Source organism: Simochromis diagramma, unplaced genomic scaffold, assembly GCF_900408965.1.
Source record: "Simochromis diagramma unplaced genomic scaffold, fSimDia1.1 OVJJ01000603.1, whole genome shotgun sequence".
Lineage (NCBI taxonomy): Eukaryota > Metazoa > Chordata > Actinopteri > Cichliformes > Cichlidae > Simochromis > Simochromis diagramma.
The window spans coordinates 22,508,184-22,532,551 of NW_024387414.1; the positions used below are offsets into that span (position 1 = coordinate 22,508,184).

A 24,368-nucleotide genomic window follows, 5' to 3' on the forward strand; every position below is an offset into this window, starting at 1 on the left:
TTGTAGGTGAATTTGGAGAAGTCTGCAGTGGCCGTTTGCGTGTACCAGGCAGGATGGACATCTCTGTGGCAATAAAGACCCTTAAGGGTGGTTATATAGACCAACAGAGACGAGACTTTTTGCGTGAGGCCTCGATCATGGGGCAGTTTAACAACCCCAACATCATCAGGCTGGAGGGAGTGGTCACTAAGAGTAAGCTCTTTACACAGCTTGACTTCCGTTTCTTGTTTTGGGTTTTTTTGGTTGCTGTTTTTTGCATTTTTGCAGTTGGGTCTCTTTTCTTTCCGTTGAGCTGTCAAATCAAGTCCTTCTCCTTTTCCTCAGGCAGACCAATAATGATAGTGGTGGAGTACATGGAAAATGGAGCACTGGACTCTTTCCTCCGGGTAAGGGGAATGCATGTTCACACTGGTATGGTGCATTCCTGAAGATTGTCTTCTTCACACGCTGTTTGTACCCTCTCTGTCTTAATACCACCTCAGGCACGTGATGGTCAGTTCACAGTGCTCCAGCTGGTTGGCATGCTGCGGGGCATCGCAGTTGGTATGACCTATCTTTCAGAAATGGGTTATGTTCACCGAGACCTAGCTGCTCGCAACATCTTGGTTGATGAAAACTTGGTGTGTAAGGTCTCCGATTTTGGCATGTCCAGAGTTCTTGAAGATGACACCGAAGCAGCCTACACAGCTACAGTGAGTGCAGCTCCTGGAAGATTTTACAGCATCAATAATGATACTGAAGTCTGAATATCGCCCTAACAAGAGGATCCTGTGTTTCTATTTTGCGTTAGGGAGGAAAGATACCAATACGCTGGACAGCACCAGAGGCAATTGCTTATGGAAAGTTTTCCTCAGCTAGTGATGTATGGAGCTATGGCATTGTCATGTGGGAAGTGATGTCATATGGAGAGAGGCCCTACTGGGAGATGTCCAATCAAGACGTAAGTTGCTTTTCGCTCTAAACTCCTCAGTATAGTCAACACTTCATTCAATTTCTTGCAATTCTGTCTCTTGTATGAGGAGTGTAACTCTTTAAACAAATGAATGAATCATTGTTTTATTTGAGATTCAACAGTATGTTTACTGACATTCATCTCAGGTCATTTTATCTATTGAAGAAGGCTATCGTCTACCAGCACCAATGGGCTGTCCTGTGACGCTGCATCAGCTCATGCTACACTGCTGGCAAAAGGAATACAGCCAGCGCCCACACTTCAGTGATGTGCTGTCGTTCCTCGACAAACTCATAATTAATCCCAGTGGGCTGCTGAATCTAGCCAATGATGTTCAGAGGTAAGTATCGGATAACGCAGAGACTGTTTCCATTGTTTATATACAGTATATACAGACACTAAGATAGTGTAGAATCTGGAAAATATGGAGCTGTTCTGCACTGAAAATAAGGCAAATTCATTTTTCCTGGTCTTGAGTACAGTTACGACTATAGCATGTTGCTTTACATAAAAAACCATCGAAAAAAATACATGCAATCATGATGGCATATATGACTATGCATGCATTTAAAAAAACATACACAAAAATATGAGGACACATATAACCACGGTTAAAAGCATTTCAGCATAAACATTCAGGATGTAGAATGGGTGCATTTAACTACACAGAAAGGAATGTCTAAGAATTATAGCTACATAATTACACTACTAAAATTATGAGGTTTGACATGTATGTATTGCATATTACTGTAGCGTCCCAGTGCATCACATCATAAACCAATAAAAATGTTGAACCTGAAGGAAACTATCAGAAAAGAATAGGTAGGTAAAGGTATAATTTTGATTGACTGGTAATTCTTATGCATCTAAACTGTTTATTCAAAGAATATTTCCTGTGTTTTTCTCTTTGCCATGTCAGTTTCGCTGACTCCCCAGACGACATGCCAGATTACCCTCTTTTCATCTCTATCGGCGACTGGCTCGACTCCATCAAAATGAGCCAGTATAAGAACAACTTTCTTGCAGCAGGATACACGACGCTGGATTCTATTTCAATCATGAGCATAGAGTGAGCAGAGCCAAATTATACAGAGAGCAGTTACACTACCAAAACGTACACTAAAAGGAAACTAAGTTGCATAAAACGAGCAGGAAATATTGACACTGTAAAAAACACGATTCAACTGTTGAGTTTTGTCCAGTGCTGTGCAGTTGTTTTTTAAATATCCTATTTTTTATGCTGTGTGTGCCTGCTGGTTTAACCACAGCACGATCAAGAAACTTGAACTACAATACTGTGCTAAAAGTCTTAAATTTGCTAGGAAAACAGGAAATCAGTATAGGGAATTATTGGAATATGTAGTGTGTAAAGTTTTTAAAAAAAACTTGGAAGTCATATTGGTATGACTACCTTACCTATTCTTCAACACAACCTGAACTCTCTTAGGTAAGCTTACTTGTAAGTTCTTTAAGTAGTCTTCAGGAACAGTTCTCCAGGTTTTTTTAAGGACTTTCAAAGCTCGTCTTTAGATGTTGGCTGCCTTTTGTTCTGTTCTCTATAAAGACGATCCCACACTGCTTCAATAATGTTAAAGTCTGGTCTCTGGGGAGGCCATGACTGGTAGTGCTCCATTATGTGTTTTTCTTTCCAGGAATGCTTTTACTTCATTGGCAGTGTGATTGGAATCATTGCCATGCGGAAAATGAAACTGTTGTCAATCGGATATTTTCTGGATGGCATTTTCTGTTTTCATGATTTCATTTGAAAACATCCCCAACACCACTGACTGAAATGCACCCAGAAACCATGACACAGGCTCCACCGTGTTTTACACAGGGTTGTACACACTTACTGTTGTGCCTCTCTGACCTCCTCAATAGATACTGATGCTGGTTTGACCAAAAACTTCAAATGTGGATTCATCACTCAATCAGACCTACTGACACTGATACCTCAGGCTTTTCTCCTCCTTTCCCTTTCTAAGAATGCTTCTTGACAGGCATCCTCAATGGAGACCACTTCTTTGCTTGTCTTTGCTGAATTTCTTTTTGCTGATTCTTAAGAAATTTACTTTCAGATAGTGTTCATCTACTGTGTAGAGGTTTTTTTTAAGCCCTTTACTTCTTCTTTTGTACTCCACTTATCCAATTTCCTCTAATTTGTTAAGAACACACTGCATATTATGCAAAGATATGCCAGGTTTTCAGCTAATAGCACTTTGGGAATCATCTTTTTGGTACAAAAAAAGCTCATGTTTGACAAACTGTGTTGTCATTGACAATTTTTAGACTGAACTAAAGAAACTGTAACAAATTATTTGTTTTTGCAACATACAGGTAGTAACACAACACTAATTCAGGTGCTTTTTTATGTTTGTACAATTTGTCAGTGTAAACCACCTTAACAAATAAAGGACTTCACTGAAAATGAGTGATAAAGCAGCCAGTCCAAAGACGAGCTTTGGAGAACTATTGCTCAAGACCACTTTAAAAATTACAATGAAGTTTGCCTCCTTGGATGTAAATTATTAAGAAATGTTGGCTCAAGACTTTTACACAGTACTGTATGCCAAGTTTAATTCACATATGCTGACTGTGTAACATAAACTACAACACTGCCACTATTGTGCTTTCACGTTAAACATGGTCATTGTTAACACCGTCAACTTTTTGCTTGTTACAGTTTTGTGTTTTCCTTGTTGTAGAAAGTAGGTTTGCTGTTCTTATCTCTTCTCTCCTCTTTCTTCAGTGACATCAGACGTATTGGAGTCTGTTTGATTGGCCATCAGAGGAGAATCATAAGCAGCATACAGTCCCTTCGCCTGCAGCTTCACCACATTCAGCAGAGTGGCTTTCAAGTGTGAGCCCATTGCACAGAGTCAGACTGTGTGTACAAACTGAGCTGGAAACAAGTTCCTTGGCATCGTCATTCAACTAATTGCACAAAACACCAGACTCTTAGGTGTAGCAGGTACCACATGCTGCTCGTATGAGAGCGGTCTGCTGCTAGACCACATGTGGTCTAGTTAGCACACACATCATCATCTGGATCATTATCAATACAGCCTCCACAACAACCAACCTCTGGCGTTGGCCAAATGCGGTCTCTTTATTATCTCAGCAAATACTAGCATTCACTTGAATTTAGGACTTCTTTTCTCTAGTGTCTATTCAAGTGTTCACCAATACCTCTTCTCTTTCCAAGTGACAATCCAATGGTTTGTATTGACTTTGAATGGTCTAAAGTTTCTTACCTCATGACCAGAGAAGATGAGGACAGGAAAAATCATTTGGTGATGTGTGGTACAGTGCGTGACTTTAATAACTACCTTTCCAGCTGGTTTATGAAACACTTCACTTAAAAGAATAAAGATTGACCGGATGGTAAAATACAATCATGTTTTTTGAACTGAAGACCGCTGAATGTCAAAAGATTTTATAGAAATGTATGTTCTCTCTTCATGATGATGCAGTATGTCTTGTACAAAAAGTCTTGTGAAAATTGTATGTTTTATCCAGTATGTTGGTTCCTGAATAAACAACCCTATTTTAATACTTAGTTTTCTCTCAGACTTTAACCACCCCTGGCCTCAATCTCCACATACGCCACACATTTCATTAGGTACACTTTGCCAGTACAGGATTACACCTTAAGTCAACAAGGTGTTGGAAACATTTTGATATATGGAATAGAAGTTTTCTGAATAGCTGATGCAAAACAGGATGCTACTTACATCAATTTGGACTCTATCATGTTGCAACAGAAATCAAGACTAATCAATCCAGGTAACATCTATAAAAACTTTCTGCTTTTGGTGAACTGTAGTCTCAGTGGTGCTTTTCTGAACTGTAGCCTCCGTTTTCTGCTCTCAGCTGACAGGAGTAACAAAAGGTATGGTCTTGTGCTGCTGTAGCCCATCTGCTTCAAAGTTTTGATGTTTTGTGTGTTCAGAAATTCTCATCTACATACCTTGGTTGCAATGAGTGGTTATCTGAGTTACTATTGCCTTCCCAGCTGGTCAAAACAGTGTGCCCATTCTCTTCTGGCATCAGGAAGGCATTTCAGCCCAAAGAACTGTCTGGATCACTGGGTGTTTTCTGTTTTATTGACGGTTCTTTGTAAACTCTAGAGATGGCTGGGCAGGAAAATCAACAGTTTCTGAAATACACAGGCCAGCATGTCTGGCACCAAAAACCATGCCAAATCATGCTTCACTTAAATCATCTTTTTCCTGATGCTCAGTGTGAACCTCAGCAGGTCTTATTGACCTGTACTGAGTTCCTGCTCTGTGATTAGCTGAGAAGATATTTGCCTTAACAAGCAGGTGAACAGGTATACCTAATGAAGTGGCAAGGGAGCCAATTTCAGACACTCGTGCACACACACACACACACACACACACACACACACGCGCGCACACACACACACACACACACACACACACACACACACACACACAGATGTCCATAGATGCCATCTCTCACTCAAAAACAAGTTATCTTAATTGTCACTCAGAAGACTGACACATTTTCTGTGTCACTGTCAGGTGAGTTTGTCACATGGGTGCTTATCGAAGGTGCTAGGTGAAAGCCATGTCTGGCCAAAGTAGGTGTTCAGTATGTACACATTTTTAGATTCTGTGAGAAATGTTGTTTTTTTATGGCTTACAGTCATTATTTTATATCAGAACTGTCTATAGGGATTTGCACTTAACAGTGAAAATATGTAGTTACACAATATTTTGGACAGTGAAGGTTAACATAAAAGTAGTTTGGTTCTCAGCATGTTAGTAATGTCTTGCCTATAAGACATCAGTAGATTAATTAAGACAAACAACAGACTATTGCTTCACTTTTAAAAATGTTTCTTGTTTATGATAATTTCAGATTATAATTGTTTCATGGTTGTATTTACTTTGATTGTGTTTTTGGTGTGTTTCCTTGCGTTCCCTTATTCTAGATAATAGAATAACTTGTTTTGGAAAGTGGATACTGTCAGTAAAGATCAGTATGAACACGAGCAGGGGTGTCAAACACCTTTTTAATCGGGGTCACATACAGCCCACTTTAAGTGGGCTGGCCCAATGAAACTCCCCTTTCTGTCCATGTAAAGACAGTCAACTAAACATTTAAACCCTGAAATATTTAAACAGAAGAAAAAGAAGTACATTTCCAGCAGTATTAGTTTTCTTTACATGATAAATGTGTAAAAATACAGAAAAAGCTCATTCCCCAGACGGTTCTGTATTTACAATAGCCATAATGTATAATATATTTAAAAATCAAGGTATTTTTAATCATTTGATATTTATTTATTTATTTTGTCTTTTTGGAATTTTATCGATTACTTCACTACTTTAGTGTAGTGTGAATAGCAGTGGGGGAGGTCCATATCAATAGAGAAAGCTGTAAAACATATATACAGTAAAATACAGTTCAAAAATCTTCACATTTTCCAAAGCCTTCCAGTGGGCCTGATTTCAGTCTTTGCCGGGGTGAATCTGCCTTCTAGGCCTTATGTTTGACACACCTTGCGTGCCTAAAACCTGGCTGCTAAAGGTATCAGATTGGAAGTAAGTTTTGTTCTGCCCTGTAGGGGTCAGACTAGAGTCAATTTGGTGGTCTCCCAGCAACACAGTGTAAATAACTCAGTGGGTTTTTCAGCAGGTCATGGAGCTTAAGAGGCAAGCAGAGAAATGAATGCAAAAACGATTTAATATTAAGTGAAGTGAAGTAAAGGGAAGGGCGACTCGAACGTAGGCACTCAAGCGAAAATTACAGGTAAAGTACATCTTCAATATACACTTTAGCACAGGATAATACAAGCTAACCATAGCCAAAGCATCACTAGCTGTCGTGGTAACGCAACGATGAACTATATTGCCTTGATGGCTGAGACTGTTCATTTAAATATCGAGTACCGCACTAGGCTTTAAAAGCCTACCGCGTTACGAGGGCTCGCTGATGTAAAGCTTGTGGAAAGAGGTTGGCTAAGGGTAACTAGCTTCAGTAACAACAAGAGATTAACGAAGTAGCAGTAGCGACTGATAATTATATTCTAGAGCTCACTAAGCACGTTAGCTGAGGCTAACGATAACAAGGTTAAATGTTGTTGGGTTTGGCGAGGCATAAACACAAACGCTATTTCTTGGCGTTATGCCGTCCAGCTGTTATTGCAGCTACTTGAGTGTGAATGCTAATTATGCAGCAGAAATGTGAACTTGTTCAGTTTTCGCTGTCCCTTTGGTGATCTCAGAGCTAACGATGAGTACTGTAACTATGCTAGCAATGAAATATGAAACGTTTCCCACACAGGACACGTTCCCATTCCCATAAAGTCTAGATTACTCATTATTTTTGTAGAAGTGGCTTAATGTTATCGAACAACAACAGATTATGTCGCACAGCCCAGTTACCGTGTGATTACATTCGGGGTCACCAGGCTAAAGTATAACATTTAAAAATGTAGTTCCTAGGACTGACTTGTTTGTTTCTGATAGCCATTGCATGTGATTAGCAACAGGTGGGTGATCAGTGGGTGACCACAGCTTCTTTAGAGTTACAGGTCCTCATGTTGTGAATTTTCCAGGACACGTGAAGTACCCTGTATAATCTCCAGCACTTGCTGTAAAGTATTGCTGTATTCTAAATCTTTCTGTGTTTATGTTATGTTACTTGAAGGTCATAAAGACAGCTGATGGTTGCTGAGTAGCCAATGGGGTTGTTTGACAAGTTGGCGGGATGGCTGGGCTTAAAGAAGGAGGTGAACGTGCTGTGTCTCGGTCTGGACAACAGTGGAAAAACCACCATCATCAACAGACTGAAGCCCTCGAATGTAAGTCTTTCTAATACAAGAGATGTTGCATCACTCATCTTTATGTTGATAACGCTGATGAGAAAGGTGAAGGTGGGGTGTAAGGGGTGGGGATGGGTGTCAGGGGTGATTTATGACAGAAGGATACCAGCAATAGTAAAACGAAAGGTTTAGAAGATGGTAAATGGCCTGTATTTGTATAGTGCTTTACTAGTCCCTAAGGACCCCAAAGCGCTTTACACAATCAGTCATCCACCCATTCACACACACATTCACACACTGGTAGTCAGACTTGCTATGATGTATGGTTTGGAGACGGGGGCACTGAAAAAAAGACAGGAGGCACAGCTAAAGATGGCAGAGTTGAAAATGCTCAGATTTTGTTTGCACTCACCAGAATGGACAAGAATAGAAATGACTACATCAGAGGGACAGTTCAGGTCAAGCGGTTCGGAGACAAAGTTAGGAAGGCGAGTCTGACATGCTTTGGACTGCTTTGGTGCAGAAGAGGGATAGTGGATATACTGGAAAGAGGATGTTGAATGTGGAGTTGCCAGGCAGGAGGAAAAGTGAAAAACCACAGAGAAGATTTGTAGATGTAGTGAAGGGGGGCATGCAGGGGGTTGGTATGACAGAGGAGGATGTCGAGGATAGGGTGAGATGTAGCCAATACAATAATAAAAAGGCAGTACTGTAGAGGGAATGTTGCTACTACTAAATACTGTGTTTTTCCCACCTGAAGCTGCTAATGAGAACATGGTGCCCTTCTTTTTCAGGCCCAGGTACAAGATATTGTCCCAACAATTGGCTTCAGCATAGAGAAGTTCAAGACATCCAGGTAGCTGCTGTGGTTTAATATTGAATTGAAACCCAGTAATAAAGTATTGTCATCCTTTACATTATTGAACATCTGTTACAGATTAATATATTTTGTTGCTTGTCTCGTTATTTACATAAACTTCATACACATGTGATTTTCTTCTCTTCTTCTAGTCTTTCTTTCACAGTGTTTGACATGTCAGGTCAAGGCAGATACAGAAACCTTTGGGAACATTACTACAAGTGAGTGTGATCCCAGAACAGCCTTTGCAAGATTTTTGTTTTGATATACGTTAATTAATATCTCTCATCTCTTCCCAGGGAAGGCCAAGCTATCATATTTGTCATTGATAGCGCAGACAAACTGAGGATGGTAGTGGCCAAAGAAGAACTGGACACATTACTAAATCATCCTGGTAACGATTTTTTTTAGCCACTTGTTCACATATATGGATTTTGTGTAAAATTAAATCAAATTTAAAGGTTTCTTTTTTAATTGCCTTTTTAAATTTAGTTTCAAAATATTGTTCATTTATTTGAAGCTAATAACATTTCTAATTAACAGCGCAACTCTGAAACTTTAATCTCTCTCTCCTTGCAGATATTAAACACCGGAGGATCCCCATTCTGTTCTTTGCTAATAAGATGGATATGAGGGATGCTCTGACTTCAGTTAAGGTCTCACAGCTGCTGTGTTTGGAGAACATCAAAGACAAACCCTGGCACATCTGGTACGAGCTTTTACTTTTATGTCATTGCCATTGAAGCAGTGTAGTTATTATAGACACAACAGCTACACTGCAGTCTGATGTGAGCATACCAGCACCATTCGCGGTTTTCCTGATGCATCACATTATACGAAAGTCAATTTCAAGGGCAGAACAAGTTTTATTACACAGCAAGCAAGTTTGTTTTTTTGTTATTGTCTGGTGTACGATCATATTGGACTAAGATGCCCAAACTGTACTGATCACTTCCTCTCAGCGGAAGTCCAGGATATTAATACTGGCACATTGACATTGTATGACTGGAAATAGTTCTGATGAACATCTATTTTTCAGTTCAGTTTTATTTATACAGCACTAAATCACAACAACACTCGCCTCAAGGCGCTTTGTATTGTAAGGTAAAACCTACAATAATACGTACAGAGAAAAACCCAACAATCAGATGACCCCCTATCAGCAAGCACTTTGGCGACAGTGGGAAGGAAAAACTCCCCTTTAACAGGAAGTAACCAGTTAGGATGATGGGAGGAAGACAGGATAAATCTGCCATCTGCCACAAGATGTCATATTAACCCAGCAAAAATATTTCTATCTCTTCACTGTTACACTAGAACATTTACTTCAGTGACCTGAGACTAAATTACCCTATTGATTGACACAAGCTCGTTAACACTTGACAATGAAAATGAATATTTTTTTATCCTTCACCAGAACAAAAAATATACGGAACCTTCTGCGATTTTATTTCTTTTTTTATGCTGGTTGCAGATAAGATATATTATATATCTTATTATGTGTCTTATCTTCATATATTATGAATTATACAGTGTCACTTGGTGCACATTGTTAAATCTAAACATGGAAGAAAGAAATTAATTCCATGTTCTGTGCATGATTTTTGTGGAAAGGTCATTATATCTTTATTTGGGCAAGTGACACCACACACAGCTAAGCATACTAAGAGTATCCCATGTTAAATCACAAGACTGACAAAAAACCCTAAATAGAGATTTGTTACACAGTGGTTAATGGATTTCTTTCGATTTGCCTTTGCACCCTCAGTATTAAGGATGTGGATTTGGCAAAGCGGTCACTTGAAGGTTTTCTGCTTTGTGCTTTTTTTCAGTGTGTATTTTGATATTTTTCAGTGCCACCAATGCTCTGACAGGAGACGGTTTACAGGAGGGAGTCGACTGGTTACAAGGTATAGTAGGAATGAATATACATGAAAATGGGGAAAGTGGACATCCACTAGAGAGTTCATCTCACAGTGTAGTTCACTGTTAACCATTAGAGTACATATTACATACATTTTAAATGACTTTCAAGATTTATACAGTTAGTTGTTTTTTTTTTTTTTTAACAAGCGTATTTTTCTGTCTATAAGGCGCACTTAAAATCCTTTAATTTTCTCAAAAACCAACAGTACAGTACAGTACCGAAGTCGGGAGCATTGCGGAGTAATCTGGGTCCGAACTCCGCTTCAGGTCCCCAAAGTCAAACGATCACTGCGGTATTAAAAACTGTCTAAATTCTTTCATCTTTAATAAAATGATCAGTGTTATTGCTTTACCAGGTGTAACAATTAAGTTTAACATCTAGGCATCCATGAAAACAGAATTTATTACAATTTAACGGAGTTGGAAGTTAACAGGAAGTTAACAGGAAGTTAGCTTGCTAGTTTCCACCTAAATATGATATAGCATGTTCTGACTGAGAGATTTCTGAAAAAAAATTAAAACGTACAGCTCTGCTATCACTTCCAACATAAATGAAGACAGAAAACTAAACAGCAGTGACTTCTGTAGTTGTTACTAAAGTTGAACTAGCTGGTATATAATGATGTGCTACGTGATCGCTAGCGACACAGCTAGGTTTGCATAACATAAACACAGTGAAGCTGGAGGATGAATGCCAACTTTTTCCACTTGATAAAAGTTAACAAGAACGTTCCTGATGGTTAGAGACAAATGCAGTCGCATGGCAGGATGCTGTAAACGGACCGAACTTCAGTCAGGAGAACAACTGAGATAATCCATCCACAATATAAAGTCGGTTATTAATATACTGCAACAACATGGGAATAGAGCATGTTGTTGCAGTATATTAATAATACAGGCCGTACCGAAGTGGAGGAAGCAAGAAGAATGAGTTGAGTAAAGTTTGACTTATCAGACTGTTTTGTTTCACTTAATGCATCTTATAATCTGGTGCACCTTATGGTCTGAAAAATATGGTAACCCCATAATTCAGCCACGTGTAAAACTACGCTTAGCAGGAGTAACTTGAAGTAAACCTTTTCTTTATGACTTTATCGGCCTTTCACATGAAGGAGGAAATTCCAGTCCACTTTTGGTTCACTCTTCTTTACAGTGTTGTTTTGGTTCATTGAGGTTTGCTTGCATTTTATGCACAGCTCTCTTAAGGTCCCAATAGATTCTTTTCTTTTTCAGCCGTTCTGTTGTAGATTTGCTGCTGTGCTTGGGATTATTGTCTTGCTGCATGATGCAATTTCAGCCAAGCTTTAGTTTTTGTACAGATGGTTTCCTCTGTAAACTTTGATATAGAAAGGAGTTCATGGTCAACTCAGTGACTGCCAGGTGCCAAGGTATCGTAGCTGCAAAACCAGCTTAAATCATCATCACCGTGCTTGAAAGTTGATATGAGGTTTTTGTGCTAATATGCTGTGTTTTGGTTTTCAGCAAACATTGCACTGTGCATTATTGCCAAACACCTCCATTCTGGACTGATATGTCCAAAGGACATTGTTCCAGAAGTTTGCAATTTTCTATTTAGACAGAATAGGCTTTTTCCTGGGAACCCTTCTAAGGAATCCATACTTGTTCAGTCTTTTTCAAATTTTACTGTTGAACTTTAACATTTAGTATACTAAGGCCTGTAGCATCTGAGATGTAACTCTGACCTTTGTGTGAATTTACTGGGAGATCCACTGCTGTTAACGCACAACAACTGCCAAAAACTTCTGTGTTTATAGTGGTGCTCGCACTTGCTGATCATCAATTAATCAAGTGTATTTGATAGCAGCACCAGGCTGCCTCTTATCCTCTTAATTCTAACAGAAGCAGTAAGGGTGCACTTAGGCTACGTTCACACTGCAGCCGAAGGCGCATCAAATCTGACTTTGTTGTGACCCTATGCGACCCATATCCAATCATGGTATGACAGTGTGAACGGCACAAATCCGATATTTTCAAATCCGATCTGGGTCACTTTTGTATGTGGTACTGAATTCGATACATATCTGATGTTTCAGAAAGCGACTGCTGTTTGAACGGTCATGTCGCATTAAATTCGTCTTTTAAAATTTTAAAATTCGTCTTTTAAAATCACTAACAACATAGCACCGAGCTATCTTAAGGAACTCCTAAGCTCATATGTTCCTGCTAGGGCTTTAAGATCATCCTCACAGTTACTGTTGGTGCAGCCTAGATCTCGGCTGAAGTCTAGAGGTGATCGAGCGTTTGCTCTGGCTGCACCAGAGTTGTGGAACAACCTTCCGATTGGCATCCGGGCGTCTGATTCTATTCAATCTTTTAAATCACGGCTTAAAGCGTATTTGTTTAATCTTGCTTTTTCTACCGGTTAAATGCTGGCCTTGTTTGCAGTGATTTATTCTATTAATTTTCCTATCATGCTTTTATTTGCGCTGTGCATGTCATATCGCCATTGTGTTTTGATGGCATAATTATATTGTGCTATAGTTATGTGCTATAGTTATACTTTTTTCTATTGGTGGCTTTTTCCTGTGAACATAATTTTACACTTTTATTTTTTGTTTTTATGACTTTGACTATACTTGTGTTAATTTGTTTTATGTTAAGCACTTTGGCATGCCGTTGGTTTTTAAATGTGCTCTATAAATAAAGATTGTTGTTGTTGTTACATCACTGACACAAGACAGACGCCAATTATCAGCTCCAGAGAAGACATCGCAAACACTTCCTGGCCATCCAGTGTAGATGTCAGTGAAACTGTTGGGAAGACAACGTTGGAGAAACGTGAACATTTTATTTGTACTGTATAATCTGCAGATTCTTACAGAAATCTGCAGCTATCCTTTGAAGCACCGCTCCTCTAAAACAGCAATAAGGATAATTATTAGGCCATATGTAAATAACAAAATAACCTTATAATTTAAAGCAAAATTGGGAAACATAAAGTCCAAAACAGTCAAACAATACTGTTTGGTCTGGGTCTAAACAGAGCGCGTTTTGTGTGACGTCTTCTTTAGCGCATGCGGGCCGCTTTGAGGGTTCACACTAGAGCGCGTTTACTGTCACATTTTATTTGTAGTGTGAAGAAGCAGACAAAAAAATCGGATTTGATCAAAAAATCGGAATTGAGCATTAAGACCTGCAGTGTGAACGTAGCCTTAGTTCTTCACATGACTGCATACAGTGCTACGAAAACTGTCTTGTTCACACGACTAGTTGATAATCTTATTTTTTCATGCCTTTTTTGGAAAATTTTCAAATATCTTTTTGTTCAGCATATCAGAATGGTCATGTGTTTTATGTCATTGAGCAAAGCACAGTGTGTTCTGCATCATCATATTATTTTTCTTTTTTTTTTTAACATTTAATGCTCTCGCTAAAATCCTGCCATAGATCAAATTATGCAGTGAGTACTAAATGCTGTGTTGTCTTATTGTTTTGCTGTCTAGTAGATTTTATTCAAAATTAGTTCTACCTTACTGATTTACTGTCAGTGTGCCTTGGTTAGTGGAGAATAGGATTATTTGGGTGTAACAGTGAACCATGCCTAGATGTGTACCCTTTCCTATATCCTTAATAATGATGTCAGATTCATAAAGGAATGCTCTGCTCTGACGGTTATCGCTTAATTATCGAATCGTCAGTTTAACGTGGAGTCAGAACGTTCATAGAATCAATGTGTTACTGCAGCATATGCCATTTTCTCCACAGACGACTTGGTCAGTATTCTGGTTTCCTGCATCATAAGTGATAGCAGTGCATAAATGAAACCTGTGCTGTATATTCCTTCTTAACCATACTTCTCACTTTTTTCCAGATCAAATCAAAACAATGCGAACATGAGGGCGTGAAGAGGCATCGGCCAGAAGTCGCAGTCTAGTCTTTTATTAGTACCAAAATTCAATGTTCATAATGGGTTTTTGTTTTTGTTTTTTTCATTAATGTATTTTTGTCAGTCGAAAAAACTTGGTATCAGTAAAAAAATGTAAAGAATGAATTGACTGTGAGGAAAAGGTCAGTGAGAAATCTGTGACTGAAGACATGGCAAAGTGCTCATGTTTAAAATTCCTAATGGACGTTTTGAAAGGAAAAATAATATTTAAAACATTCTCTCACTGAAGAAGTCTGTTTCCATTTATATCATCCCTTATTGTGTCCTTTTCCCCACTGACTCACAATTCATTTCCACTGCGCCATTACAGCAGGAGATAAATGCTGTGCTCTGAAATTTTATGGACGCTTTTTGAGAGCCTCCATATATCACACAAATTTCTAAAAGTCAAACAATTTTGGGAAATAAGTGAAAGATTTTTTTTCCCACCTCTGACATATGCCAAATGCTCTCTTATTTTCAACTTTTTGTGTTTCTCAGGGCCACTGCGGATACATTTCAATCTCATATATATCTTCAGCATAGGCAAATCTTCTGCTGTTTGTGTCGTTAATACCAAATATTTTCATGTATTCCAGTGCGTCGCCTTTTTTCAAGTTTGCATAGAGGGCCATTTCACTGCCGCATTAAAAGAAAACAGCAACAGCTGTTACCTTATTGCAGCTCTGCTTTGTGTTTGATAACCATTGTTCCAGTTGTAGTCGAAGTGACAAAATTGTAAAATAAGTCGTGTGTATTTTTGTTCATGGGTAACCGTAACTGTAGGGTCTAGAGATCAGTTACCGAGCTGTAAAATGATTTTCATACACGATTGTAATGCTAGCCTGTAATGTTTGTTTGAAAGTATTTTAATGTTTTCCTTTTTTTTGCCTTATTTCATTGCTGAAAGGAAAATGTATCAAACATTGTGCTTCTTAGAATTGACTGATGGTACTTGTGATCAGAAGGCAGACCAGCTAAACAAAACATCTGCTCAGTCTGCACCAAGTCAAGAACGCAAGCCTTTTGTCCTGTGCTTTAGCTGACTGAAAGCTTGCATTAAAAACAAGTACAGATCTGACTGTGTGGTTGCATTTTTTTTAGTACTGGTTCATATTAGCTGTAAGGACATTATATTGAATTGCTACTTTATAGTGATGGTTAAAAAAAGTGCACTACCTTCAATTTTAAGGTTTTATGTATCGGCACATAAAATTAAAAATAATCACAATATAATTATTTAAATACAACTGCAGATGACTTATAAAACATGACTTTTTACACCATCTAATTTTTTAATTTGGCAAAAATGAAGCAAAAGCAGCGTGTCAACAACTAAATACACACTGACTCAGCATGTAGAACCACGTTTAGCAGAATAACTTGATGTTATCGTTTTCTGTGCAACTTTATTGCAACTTTACAGACTGTCAAACCTCTGCTTGCATAGAGGCGCGCACACTTAATAAATAATAATATGTAATATGTCATGTTCATCTCAGGTTGTATTAATCTTGTTTCAAGACCTGGTTAAGGACAGGATTTTGTCAAGTTCTGATAAACCTTAGAAATGGAAGATAGAATACTTATTTTTTTAACCTTGACCAAACTGTTTATTTTTATAAGTTTGGTCAACTCTTCAAATTCTCCAAAGGCCTGCATATTTTCTAAACAAGCAGATGTTCCCTAAGAGATCAAGTTTCTTATTCACCAGACTGTGATTCAAACTCAGACTTTTTAGATCCTCCCAACAAGCTGTGTGTCTCACAGAAGCTCTGTTTATTTATTTTTTTATTATCTTTTGTATCTATGTGCTAACTTTCAAAGAATGCATTTTGTGGAGAAAAAAAATGTTTCATGTTTTGGAAATTGATGGATGTTTCATATGGAAAATCCTCTCTACACGTCTCTGTGAATCTTTGACTTCCTTAGCGCTTGATTTTCCTCTCAGACATCTTGAGCTCTGCCAGCAACAGCTGCTCATTAAACCTTCACTCCTTGGGCCCTGACCAATTTACTTTCTTTAAACATAAACATTCATTCATGACAATTATTAGGCTTGCTCTTATTATGCTGTATATCACACCTGATCTGTTTTAGGTAACAATATTATTAGGAATGTGTATGTAATGAGACTTCAACCATTAAACAAAATGTAGAGGCTTAGCTTCAGTGTTTAGCTTGAAAATGTATCGGGGTTGTGTCCCAGCCATCTGTGAAACATGTCGTTAGAAAGCTTTCCAGCTGTCTGCCGGATGTTTTAGCTTTTGGCATCAATATTGATTCGAATCAAGTTAGATGTCAACAAAAAAAACATACTTTTAATTCAGCCATCATACAAGTACTCAGCTTTTCACATGCTCCTGTGATATATTGTCGCCGTAATTTGGCCTTTAAACAAACAGTATTTGACTGTGTTTTGCAGAATTAACCGTATATTGAAAAGACATGTTAGACTCCCTTGTTACTCTTAGACTGGGTAAGTTCCAAAGTCATATTACTAATGTCTAACTCTGTTTTGTTGACCGTATGATTTAATCAAATGAAATAAAAGAGCTCAAAGAGAAATCATGGAATAACAGCTGATATAAATATTAACTTTATGATAATTAAAAGGAAGTAGCAATCATACATATCAGATTCTCACGCAGCCTGAGCGGTTAGAACATTGTCCACTGTCCTTGGTGCTGAAACGAGAATGTTGTCTTTCCCAAAGAGGGCGCTGTACATGGGTAGCAGTCAAAACAAGCTTTTGTCTTGGTAAAAACCACAGCCCTCTATCAGATATCAGTTGTACTTATACGCGCGCGTGTGTATGTGTGTGCTCGCCAGTCAGAGCGTATCGTTAAATCTCTCCGCTGCTCTCCAGGATCCATCCTAATTGGATGCCTCAGTTTTGGCAAGAGGTCCAGATTAAACGAGCTCGTGCAGAGGAAGCCATTAAGTGGTCACAGCTCAAGTATATCCTGAAGGGGAAGTGGCAGACACACTTAAACGAGTTCTAATAGGTCCAAGATGAGAGTGTCTTCAAGAAGGTTTTAGGAATTAAAAATTTGAGTGATATATATATATAGTAATTTTTTATTTACAGATATTTGTCTCTTTATATTTTTTCGCCTGCAAGGACATTCGGACAAGCTTTCTACGTCCTCGACGCTCAAAACTTGCGCGGAGCAAAGCTGTTTGCGATTGTGAGACGAGGAGATGACGTCGGACAAAAGGCCGTGAAGTGTGGCTGCGCAGTCAAGTGACTATCAATCACTTGAGTTTGGAAGAGCAGGAGCCACTGGAAGCTTGAAACTCCCCCACAACATATTGATTATTTGGTGCGTAAAAACGCCGCATTCAAATTCATGTCAGGCTATTCAGCTTCTTTAAAAAGTGAACGATGTCCGTCCATCCTCCTTTTGGCGTAAAGGAATCTCTTCCGCCCTCCCACCACTCACATCAGCCAATACACTGTGACGCGTTTCAATACAAGGTGCTCATTAAGAGGGACGTTTGGTTTCTCTGACGTAGGTTTCAGTTCTCTAACGGCACCTGCCCCCTTTATAAGCCTCAGTAAGTCACCCGGGAGACCTCCACCAACAGTTCAATTTGACTGTTCCTCACTGTGCGGCGGAAGGTCGAGGGTCTTCAGAAAAAGCCTGTGACGCGCTCCGTTACCCTTAAGTGCCCCAGCACATGACTAAAAATACTTCAGGTAAGTTCTGCATGTTTTTCAAGTTTTCCTACATTTTTAGAAGCATTTAGCAAATAGCTTTTTGCACAGGACGCTTTCTTGTTTTTTTAACGTGTCAAAAATGGGTAATGATTTTTTTTTCATGCGCTCTGTGCGTAAATTGAATTTTACGTACATGATTCATTACAGGAGACAGACAAAGAAAAGGACAGACCAAAGTCTATTACCATAGGACCGCTGACAATTTTTAAAATGAATTCTGAACAATTTGTTTGGTTTATTTTTTATTTAAAGAATCGTTTCTATGTTTTTTCCCCAACAAGGCAACATGCACCTTGGGCTGTATCATGTTATTTTGATAAACCGTACCAAGAAAACATGGTATTTATTTTCAATACATTTTCATCTTACGCGATAACGTGGAGATGATTTTACCCCAAAATAGCCAAAAACCATATTTTTATAAAGAGCTTTTTGTGGTTAATCTTTACCTCGATTTTTTTTTCTTTTGTTTGTAAAGGTAGAAAAGCACATGAAATTTGCTTCTGTATCGGCAACAGGGAATAAAAAGTAATTTACCATTTTAAAAGTTAAAGTAGTCATTACATCAAATCGAGCAGCAAACAAGAAAGATGTTTATTTTTTATACATTTATTTCAAACCAACCTAACAATTCAACATGTTGCTTCTGTCACTTTCTTGTCCAAAAGTCGGAAATAAAAGCCAAATAATTACTTTTTTTTCTTTTCTTTTTTTTACTTTGACTCCACACAGGTCTTGATGCCTTCCCGTTCCTAGCGGAAGACCGCTGCGACGATGACCATCCATGTAGAGGGGCTTGTGGCTATCGCGGTCTTTTATCTGCTGATCCTGTTCGTCGGCATCTGGGCGGCATGGAAGAACAAGCACTCCGGAGAGGCGGAGGGCACCGACCGCAGCGAAACCATCATGGTCGGAGGGAGAGATATTGGATTATTTGTGGGTGGATTCACCATGACAGGTGAGGTTTTAACTTGTTATAACTGAGTGACTCAAAGGAGATTGGTGTCTTTTTTAAAGACACTTTCTTCTTTTAATAAGTGGAATGAGCTTAAATTAATATTTTCTGATTGTTTTAATTAGTTCTGTAAATGTATTTCACTTTGGCCAAGTTTGTGTTCAGATTTTTGCTCGTTATAATTCATATTGGAAGCTTTAATCTGATGCGTGTATGTGCAAAATTTCCAGCAACCTGGGTTGGAGGAGGGTACATCAATGGCACTGCTGAGTATGTGTATCTTCCAGATTATGGCTTGGCTTGGGCTCAAGCCCCATTTGGATATGCACTCAGTCTAGTTCTGGGTGAGTGTTTCTTTGTGTTTAAAATAATGCAAATTGCTGATTTTATATTGCTTCTGAGATATTATATTGCTTGAGAAAGGATTTGGGGCAATTTGGACACAGATCTGATATCTTTCTACCCATTTACATTTAAACAAAGCAGCACTTTAATGCTCTTACTTACTGGGTGCTAATCAGACCTCTACAAGTATTATTCTGCTAAAGAGTCTGAGGGGGACTCTTTAGGTTTGGTTTTTTGTTTGTTTGTTGTTTTTTTCTGCCAGGGGCTGTGGACATAATATGTAATGTGTGCACCCTTTGTACCAGGTGGTCTCTTTTTTGCTAAGCCCATGCGCTCACGAGGTTACGTCACTATGTTGGACCCATTCCAGCAGCTGTACGGGAAACGAATGGGAGGCCTTCTCTTCATACCTGCTCTCATGGGCGAGATTTTCTGGTCTGCCGCCATCTTATCAGCCCTCGGTAAATTTTACTGTTGTAATCAGTACAAGATAAGCGATCGGTGTGGTCAGTGAAGTCAAGCTTCATCATTTGACTTCATGATGCTGCAGTGATCATAACATCCTTTCAATCTGTTCATCTCTTCACGATCTCAGGTGCCACTCTGAGTGTCATCGTGGACATCAACATTAAGATGTCCGTGGTCATCTCTGCGCTTATTGCAATCTTTTACACCCTGGTTGGAGGACTTTACTCTGTGGCCTACACAGATGTTGTGCAGCTGTTTTGTATCTTTGTTGGTCTGGTAGGTTCACGCCAATCTGAAAAATAAATCACCCTCATTAATATAAGGTAGTGTAACAAAAAACATGCAAATATATACTGCTTCACCTCTATATATTTTTTTAAGAACCCTCTTTTATTTGGATTTTCTTGTATGCAGCGTCTCTCTTCTCATCTTCTTTTCCATCGATACCTGTTTTTCTTGTCTGCAGTGGATCAGTGTCCCTTTTGCTTTGATCAACCCTGCGGTGTCAGACATCACTGTTACTGCCGTGAAGCACTTGTACCAGTCACCCTGGATAGGCAGCATCCAGAAGGGGGACACTTGGGTCTGGATTGACAACTTCTGCCTCCTGGTACTGTAACCACGAGCTGTTAATCTCATGTTTTATCTCACTGCTTTATTACCCTGGAAAAATACTGACACTAATTAGATGGATAAATTAAATTGTGAGACGATTTGTTGATCAAATATTCCAAAATGACTGAAATGAGCTGAAAATAGTGAATGCTGCCAATCAGAGGCTTTTAAAATCTGTGAACTACAGTAACCACTGATTTACATTTGTATTAGTTTCTTCTTTTATTTTGGAGACAAATTCTGCCAGCTGATTACTCTGATAAATCATCTAAAAGTGAATTTGCCATAGTAATAACTGCTTGTTGCAGCGATAAAATGTATTAGACTCTCAAAATGAATCTTCCGCTTACCGGCAGCTGCTGTGAAGCTGTAATAGTTGACTGTAATGTGGTTTTACTTTATAGCACAGTTTGGGTTTTTTAAAAATGTTTTTATGCAAACACAAATTTAATGCAAATGATTAAAAGTATTTTTCTCCTTCAATCATGAGCTCATCTTGTGCTTTTAATAACTTTCTTATCCCCCCAGTTAAAAATCTTTTTGATTAGAGGATTTTGCTTGTTGTACAGATTTGTGATTTGGGGTTATAATAAATGAGATTATATTGACCGTGAGTGCTATTCACTTGATTTGAACTGTGCTGCAGATGTTAGGAGGAATACCCTGGCAAGTGTATTTCCAGAGAGTCCTGTCAGCCTCTTCGGCTACGTACGCCCAGGTCCTTTCCTTTCTGGCTGCTTTCGGGTGCCTCGTCATGGCTGTGCCCTCCGTTCTCATCGGGGCCATCGGGGCCTCCACAGGTTAGAGACAATAATGTATGGTGTATTTATATATGTATGTATGATGAGGGTCAGCAGCTCTGTCTTCTGTCATCATGGTAAAGTGGAAGTGCTGCCCTGAATACTGTGGCAGGTGTTGATACTTCACAATAGTGTCACATCTATACAAGAACCTTCAGATGAAAAACGAAGGTTGGATTCAACAATTAGTGTATTTCAGCCAAAGAGTGCCATGGGTTTGCCTCCCAGTACTTAGCCATAGATGCCAAGTACCTGATGCTGCTATCTTATATTCTTTTCATGTCTTTTGTGAAGTATTTCTATGTTGTGTATAAAGCCAGAAGAAGGTGTCATTCTATGTCTGTTTGTGTGTGTGTGTTTGTTTGGGACTGCTCTGGATGGATCCATGTTGCCCTTAGATCTGAGAGAACCTGGTAAATAGCAGCTGGTTCACCTCATCCATAATGAAACAGCAATCAGTTTAATACCCATGCTGGTTGTGTAAATATTACATTAGAGGGAGGCAAGGGACCGAATTAGTAGTTTGATCTTCAGATTTTTTCTGGCTTCAGATTCCTCAGTGAACAAGTGATGTTGCTCTGTTTTGTCCTGTACTAAAATATATATTATTTATATCTATTATTTGCAGAAGCAAGAAATTTAAAAGAACAAATGTGATTCTCCAGTGCAAATATATTTAATATTTAACACGTTGTGCATGTCCAGCTATGGCTTTAATGTTTCTCTGTTTATTTGGTTGAATTTTGTTGGTGCAGAATTATGAATTTCTCTGCATGAATGTGCTTGTATAGATTTATAGATATTAGTGGGTGTATTTTGCACTTCTGTTCATCACGGATGTCTTTTAAAATGTTTATTTTGCCGTCCTCAGACTGGAACCAGACATCCTACGGTGCCATTCCCCCTAAAAACAAAACTGAAGCAGACATGATATTACCCATTGTCCTCCAACACCTTTGCCCTCCATTTGTCTCCTTTTTTGGCCTGGGAGCAGTTTCTGCAGCCGTCATGTCGTCTGCAGACTCCTCCATCCTTTCAGCAAGCTCCATGTTTGCAAGGAACATCTACCAGCTTGCCTTCAGACAGTCAGTAAGTGCATGTCTGGTCCTTGGACACATGTAATTATGCACTAACAGTTTTCTCTTTAAGTTTAAATAAAATTCATCTTGACGTGTATTTTTCGCTTCTATCTTTCTGCTTAGGCATCTGACCGTGAAATTTTGTGGGTGATGCGTATCACTATCTTTGTATTCGGCGGTCTTGCCACCTTGATGGCCCTGGTAACCGGCACGGTTTACGGCCTCTGGTACCTGAGCTCAGATCTGGTCTACGTCATCATCTTCCCCCAGCTGCTCAGTGTGCTCTTTGTCAAAGGAACCAACACTTACGGCTCAGTAGCTGCATATCTGTTCGGTATGGTGCTGCGTATAGGCGGAGGTGAGCCCTACCTGCAGCTTCCTCCCTTCATTTACTACCCCGGCTGGATGACTGAGCAGCGGAAGCACCATATAACCGGAGAACTGGAAGAAATCGTTGTCCAAAAGTTCCCCTTCAAGACCGTATCGATGCTGGCCTCCTTTCTGGGTAACGTTGCCGTCTCATACCTGGCAAAGTACCTGTTTGAGAGTGGCAAGATTTCACACAAATACGACTTTCTTGATGCCGTGGTGTCCAAGCACAGCGGAGAGATCATGGATAAAACTACGCTTGTGACTCGTGGCAACGCCATCGGGCTGTCGGAGATGGCGCCCATGAAACCGCGGCTGAGTGTGACCTTGGCGGCTGCCTTTACACGCCGTGATACGTTGCCAACAGAAACAGTAGAGGAGGAAGAGGAAGAGTCCAGCCCTGACTCCTCCCACCACGAGGAAGAATGACGCAGTAAAATGAAGAAAATTAAATAAACAAAAAGTGAGCAATGGACTGAACTGACAGAGAATCAAAAGACAGCAAAGAAACATCCTCTTACGGGACTACAAATACAGCACCCCGCCTGACTGGATAACAGCTACGTGCCAGGATATATAGTGTAGCAGCTTGCTGATTGTCAAGACATGAAGCGGTCTTTCTGTGAAGTAAAGCAAACACGCATACATACATACATACACTCAGAGTATTTATCAATAGCTGTTTCTACTATATATTCATTCTTTTTTTTAACTGGTTTGGTGAAAACTGTGTTTAGAGACTTTTTAATTGATTATTAATTTTCCATCGATAACGAGAAAGATGCTGCTGTTCACACAGAGCAAAAGAGGGTGAAATATTCAATCAGAAGTACAACACAGACTGACAGCACAACCACTGTTTAGACTCAATGTACAAATCAGATGAAAGCAATAACACACACACACACACACCTTAACAGCTGTACGGAAATGATTACAGAGCGCCGCCTGTGAGAGTAACCGAAACAGATCAGCAAAAGGAGATGATGGATATGATTTTCTCTTTTATTAAACTGGGTTATCATATATAAATTAGTTCTCACACAATTCCACATAAAGACAGACAGGAAGTCACGTCTCTCATGTTCGTTATAGCTCAATGAACCTATACTCATAATTACTGTGAATCAAGAAAGGCACGAATCATGTGCCACGCTGTGTAGAAAATATACAAGCAGTAGTGATGGTAGCCGACTTGAAGCATTAGCTAATATTCTCTTTAATGTCAGGTGTAGACACTGTTTTAAAGTATGTAAACTAGTGTTTAAAATGATCTTGTAATCAGCTGCCTTAATGAAGCTCGGTAAAACAGATGCTCTCGTTTCCACAGCTCTGATGCCGGTCAGACTGCAGTGAACTAAGACTTGAATATGAATGTAACCTCTACCAAAAAAGAAAAAAACAGAAAAAAAAATCAGATTATATCCGATAGTGTACTTCTAGCTTTTATTCATGATTTGCAAAGTGTTGCAGAACAATGTGGCGGCAGGTTCAGACGGATCTGTTGTTTGTTTGTTGTCAGCAGTGTACAGATTATTTTCTCTGTGATGTGTATCTTTATGTACATACAAGAGTGGAGAAAAAATCAAGGATG

The 24,368-nt window shown here is 39.1% G+C and overlaps 3 protein-coding genes across 8 annotated transcripts in view; all 3 read left to right on the plus strand.

Annotated features, from left to right (window-relative positions):
• LOC120721315 (ephrin type-A receptor 6-like) overlaps nt 1-5,362 on the plus strand; it is an 80,874-nt gene extending 75,512 nt beyond the window's left edge. For 3 of the 5 annotated variants that reach the window (XM_040011556.1, XM_040011557.1, XM_040011559.1), the window contains 6 exons: nt 7-386; nt 483-692; nt 791-940; nt 1,099-1,292; nt 1,872-2,021; nt 3,702-5,362. In XM_040011556.1, coding sequence (XP_039867490.1) covers nt 7-386; nt 483-692; nt 791-940; nt 1,099-1,292; nt 1,872-2,021; nt 3,702-3,816 — 1,199 coding nt within the window. In that variant the 3' untranslated portion in view covers nt 3,817-5,362. Of the gene's footprint in view, nt 1-6; nt 387-482; nt 693-790; nt 941-1,098; nt 1,293-1,871; nt 2,022-3,701 lie in introns of those variants that run through there. The other 2 variants (XM_040011558.1, XM_040011561.1) reach the window with 2 other exon arrangements.
• A 1,178-nt stretch (nt 5,363-6,540) lies between these two features.
• On the plus strand, nt 6,541-15,500 carry arl6 (ADP-ribosylation factor-like 6). Of its 2 annotated transcripts, none has more exons than XM_040011841.1 (8): nt 6,541-6,733; nt 7,634-7,787; nt 8,543-8,604; nt 8,760-8,828; nt 8,907-9,001; nt 9,187-9,316; nt 10,462-10,517; nt 14,366-15,500. In XM_040011841.1, the coding sequence occupies exons 2-8, from the start codon at nt 7,668-7,670 to the stop codon at nt 14,389-14,391; spliced, it is 558 nt and encodes a 185-aa protein (XP_039867775.1). In that variant the 5' UTR covers nt 6,541-6,733; nt 7,634-7,667; the 3' UTR covers nt 14,392-15,500. The 2 variants fall into 2 exon arrangements, with proteins under 2 accessions (XP_039867775.1, XP_039867776.1); XM_040011842.1 differs by lacking the exon at nt 6,541-6,733 and adding an exon at nt 6,810-6,948.
• A 2,090-nt stretch (nt 15,501-17,590) lies between these two features.
• On the plus strand, nt 17,591-24,168 carry slc5a7a (solute carrier family 5 member 7a). Its single transcript, XM_040011840.1, has 9 exons — nt 17,591-18,122; nt 18,876-19,101; nt 19,329-19,442; nt 19,749-19,904; nt 20,039-20,187; nt 20,378-20,521; nt 21,173-21,326; nt 22,198-22,415; nt 22,529-24,168. Exons 2-9 carry the CDS (start codon nt 18,918-18,920, stop codon nt 23,201-23,203), a joined length of 1,794 nt encoding a protein of 597 aa, XP_039867774.1. The 5' UTR covers nt 17,591-18,122; nt 18,876-18,917; the 3' UTR covers nt 23,204-24,168.
• Nucleotides 24,169-24,368: the final 200 nt, after the last annotated feature.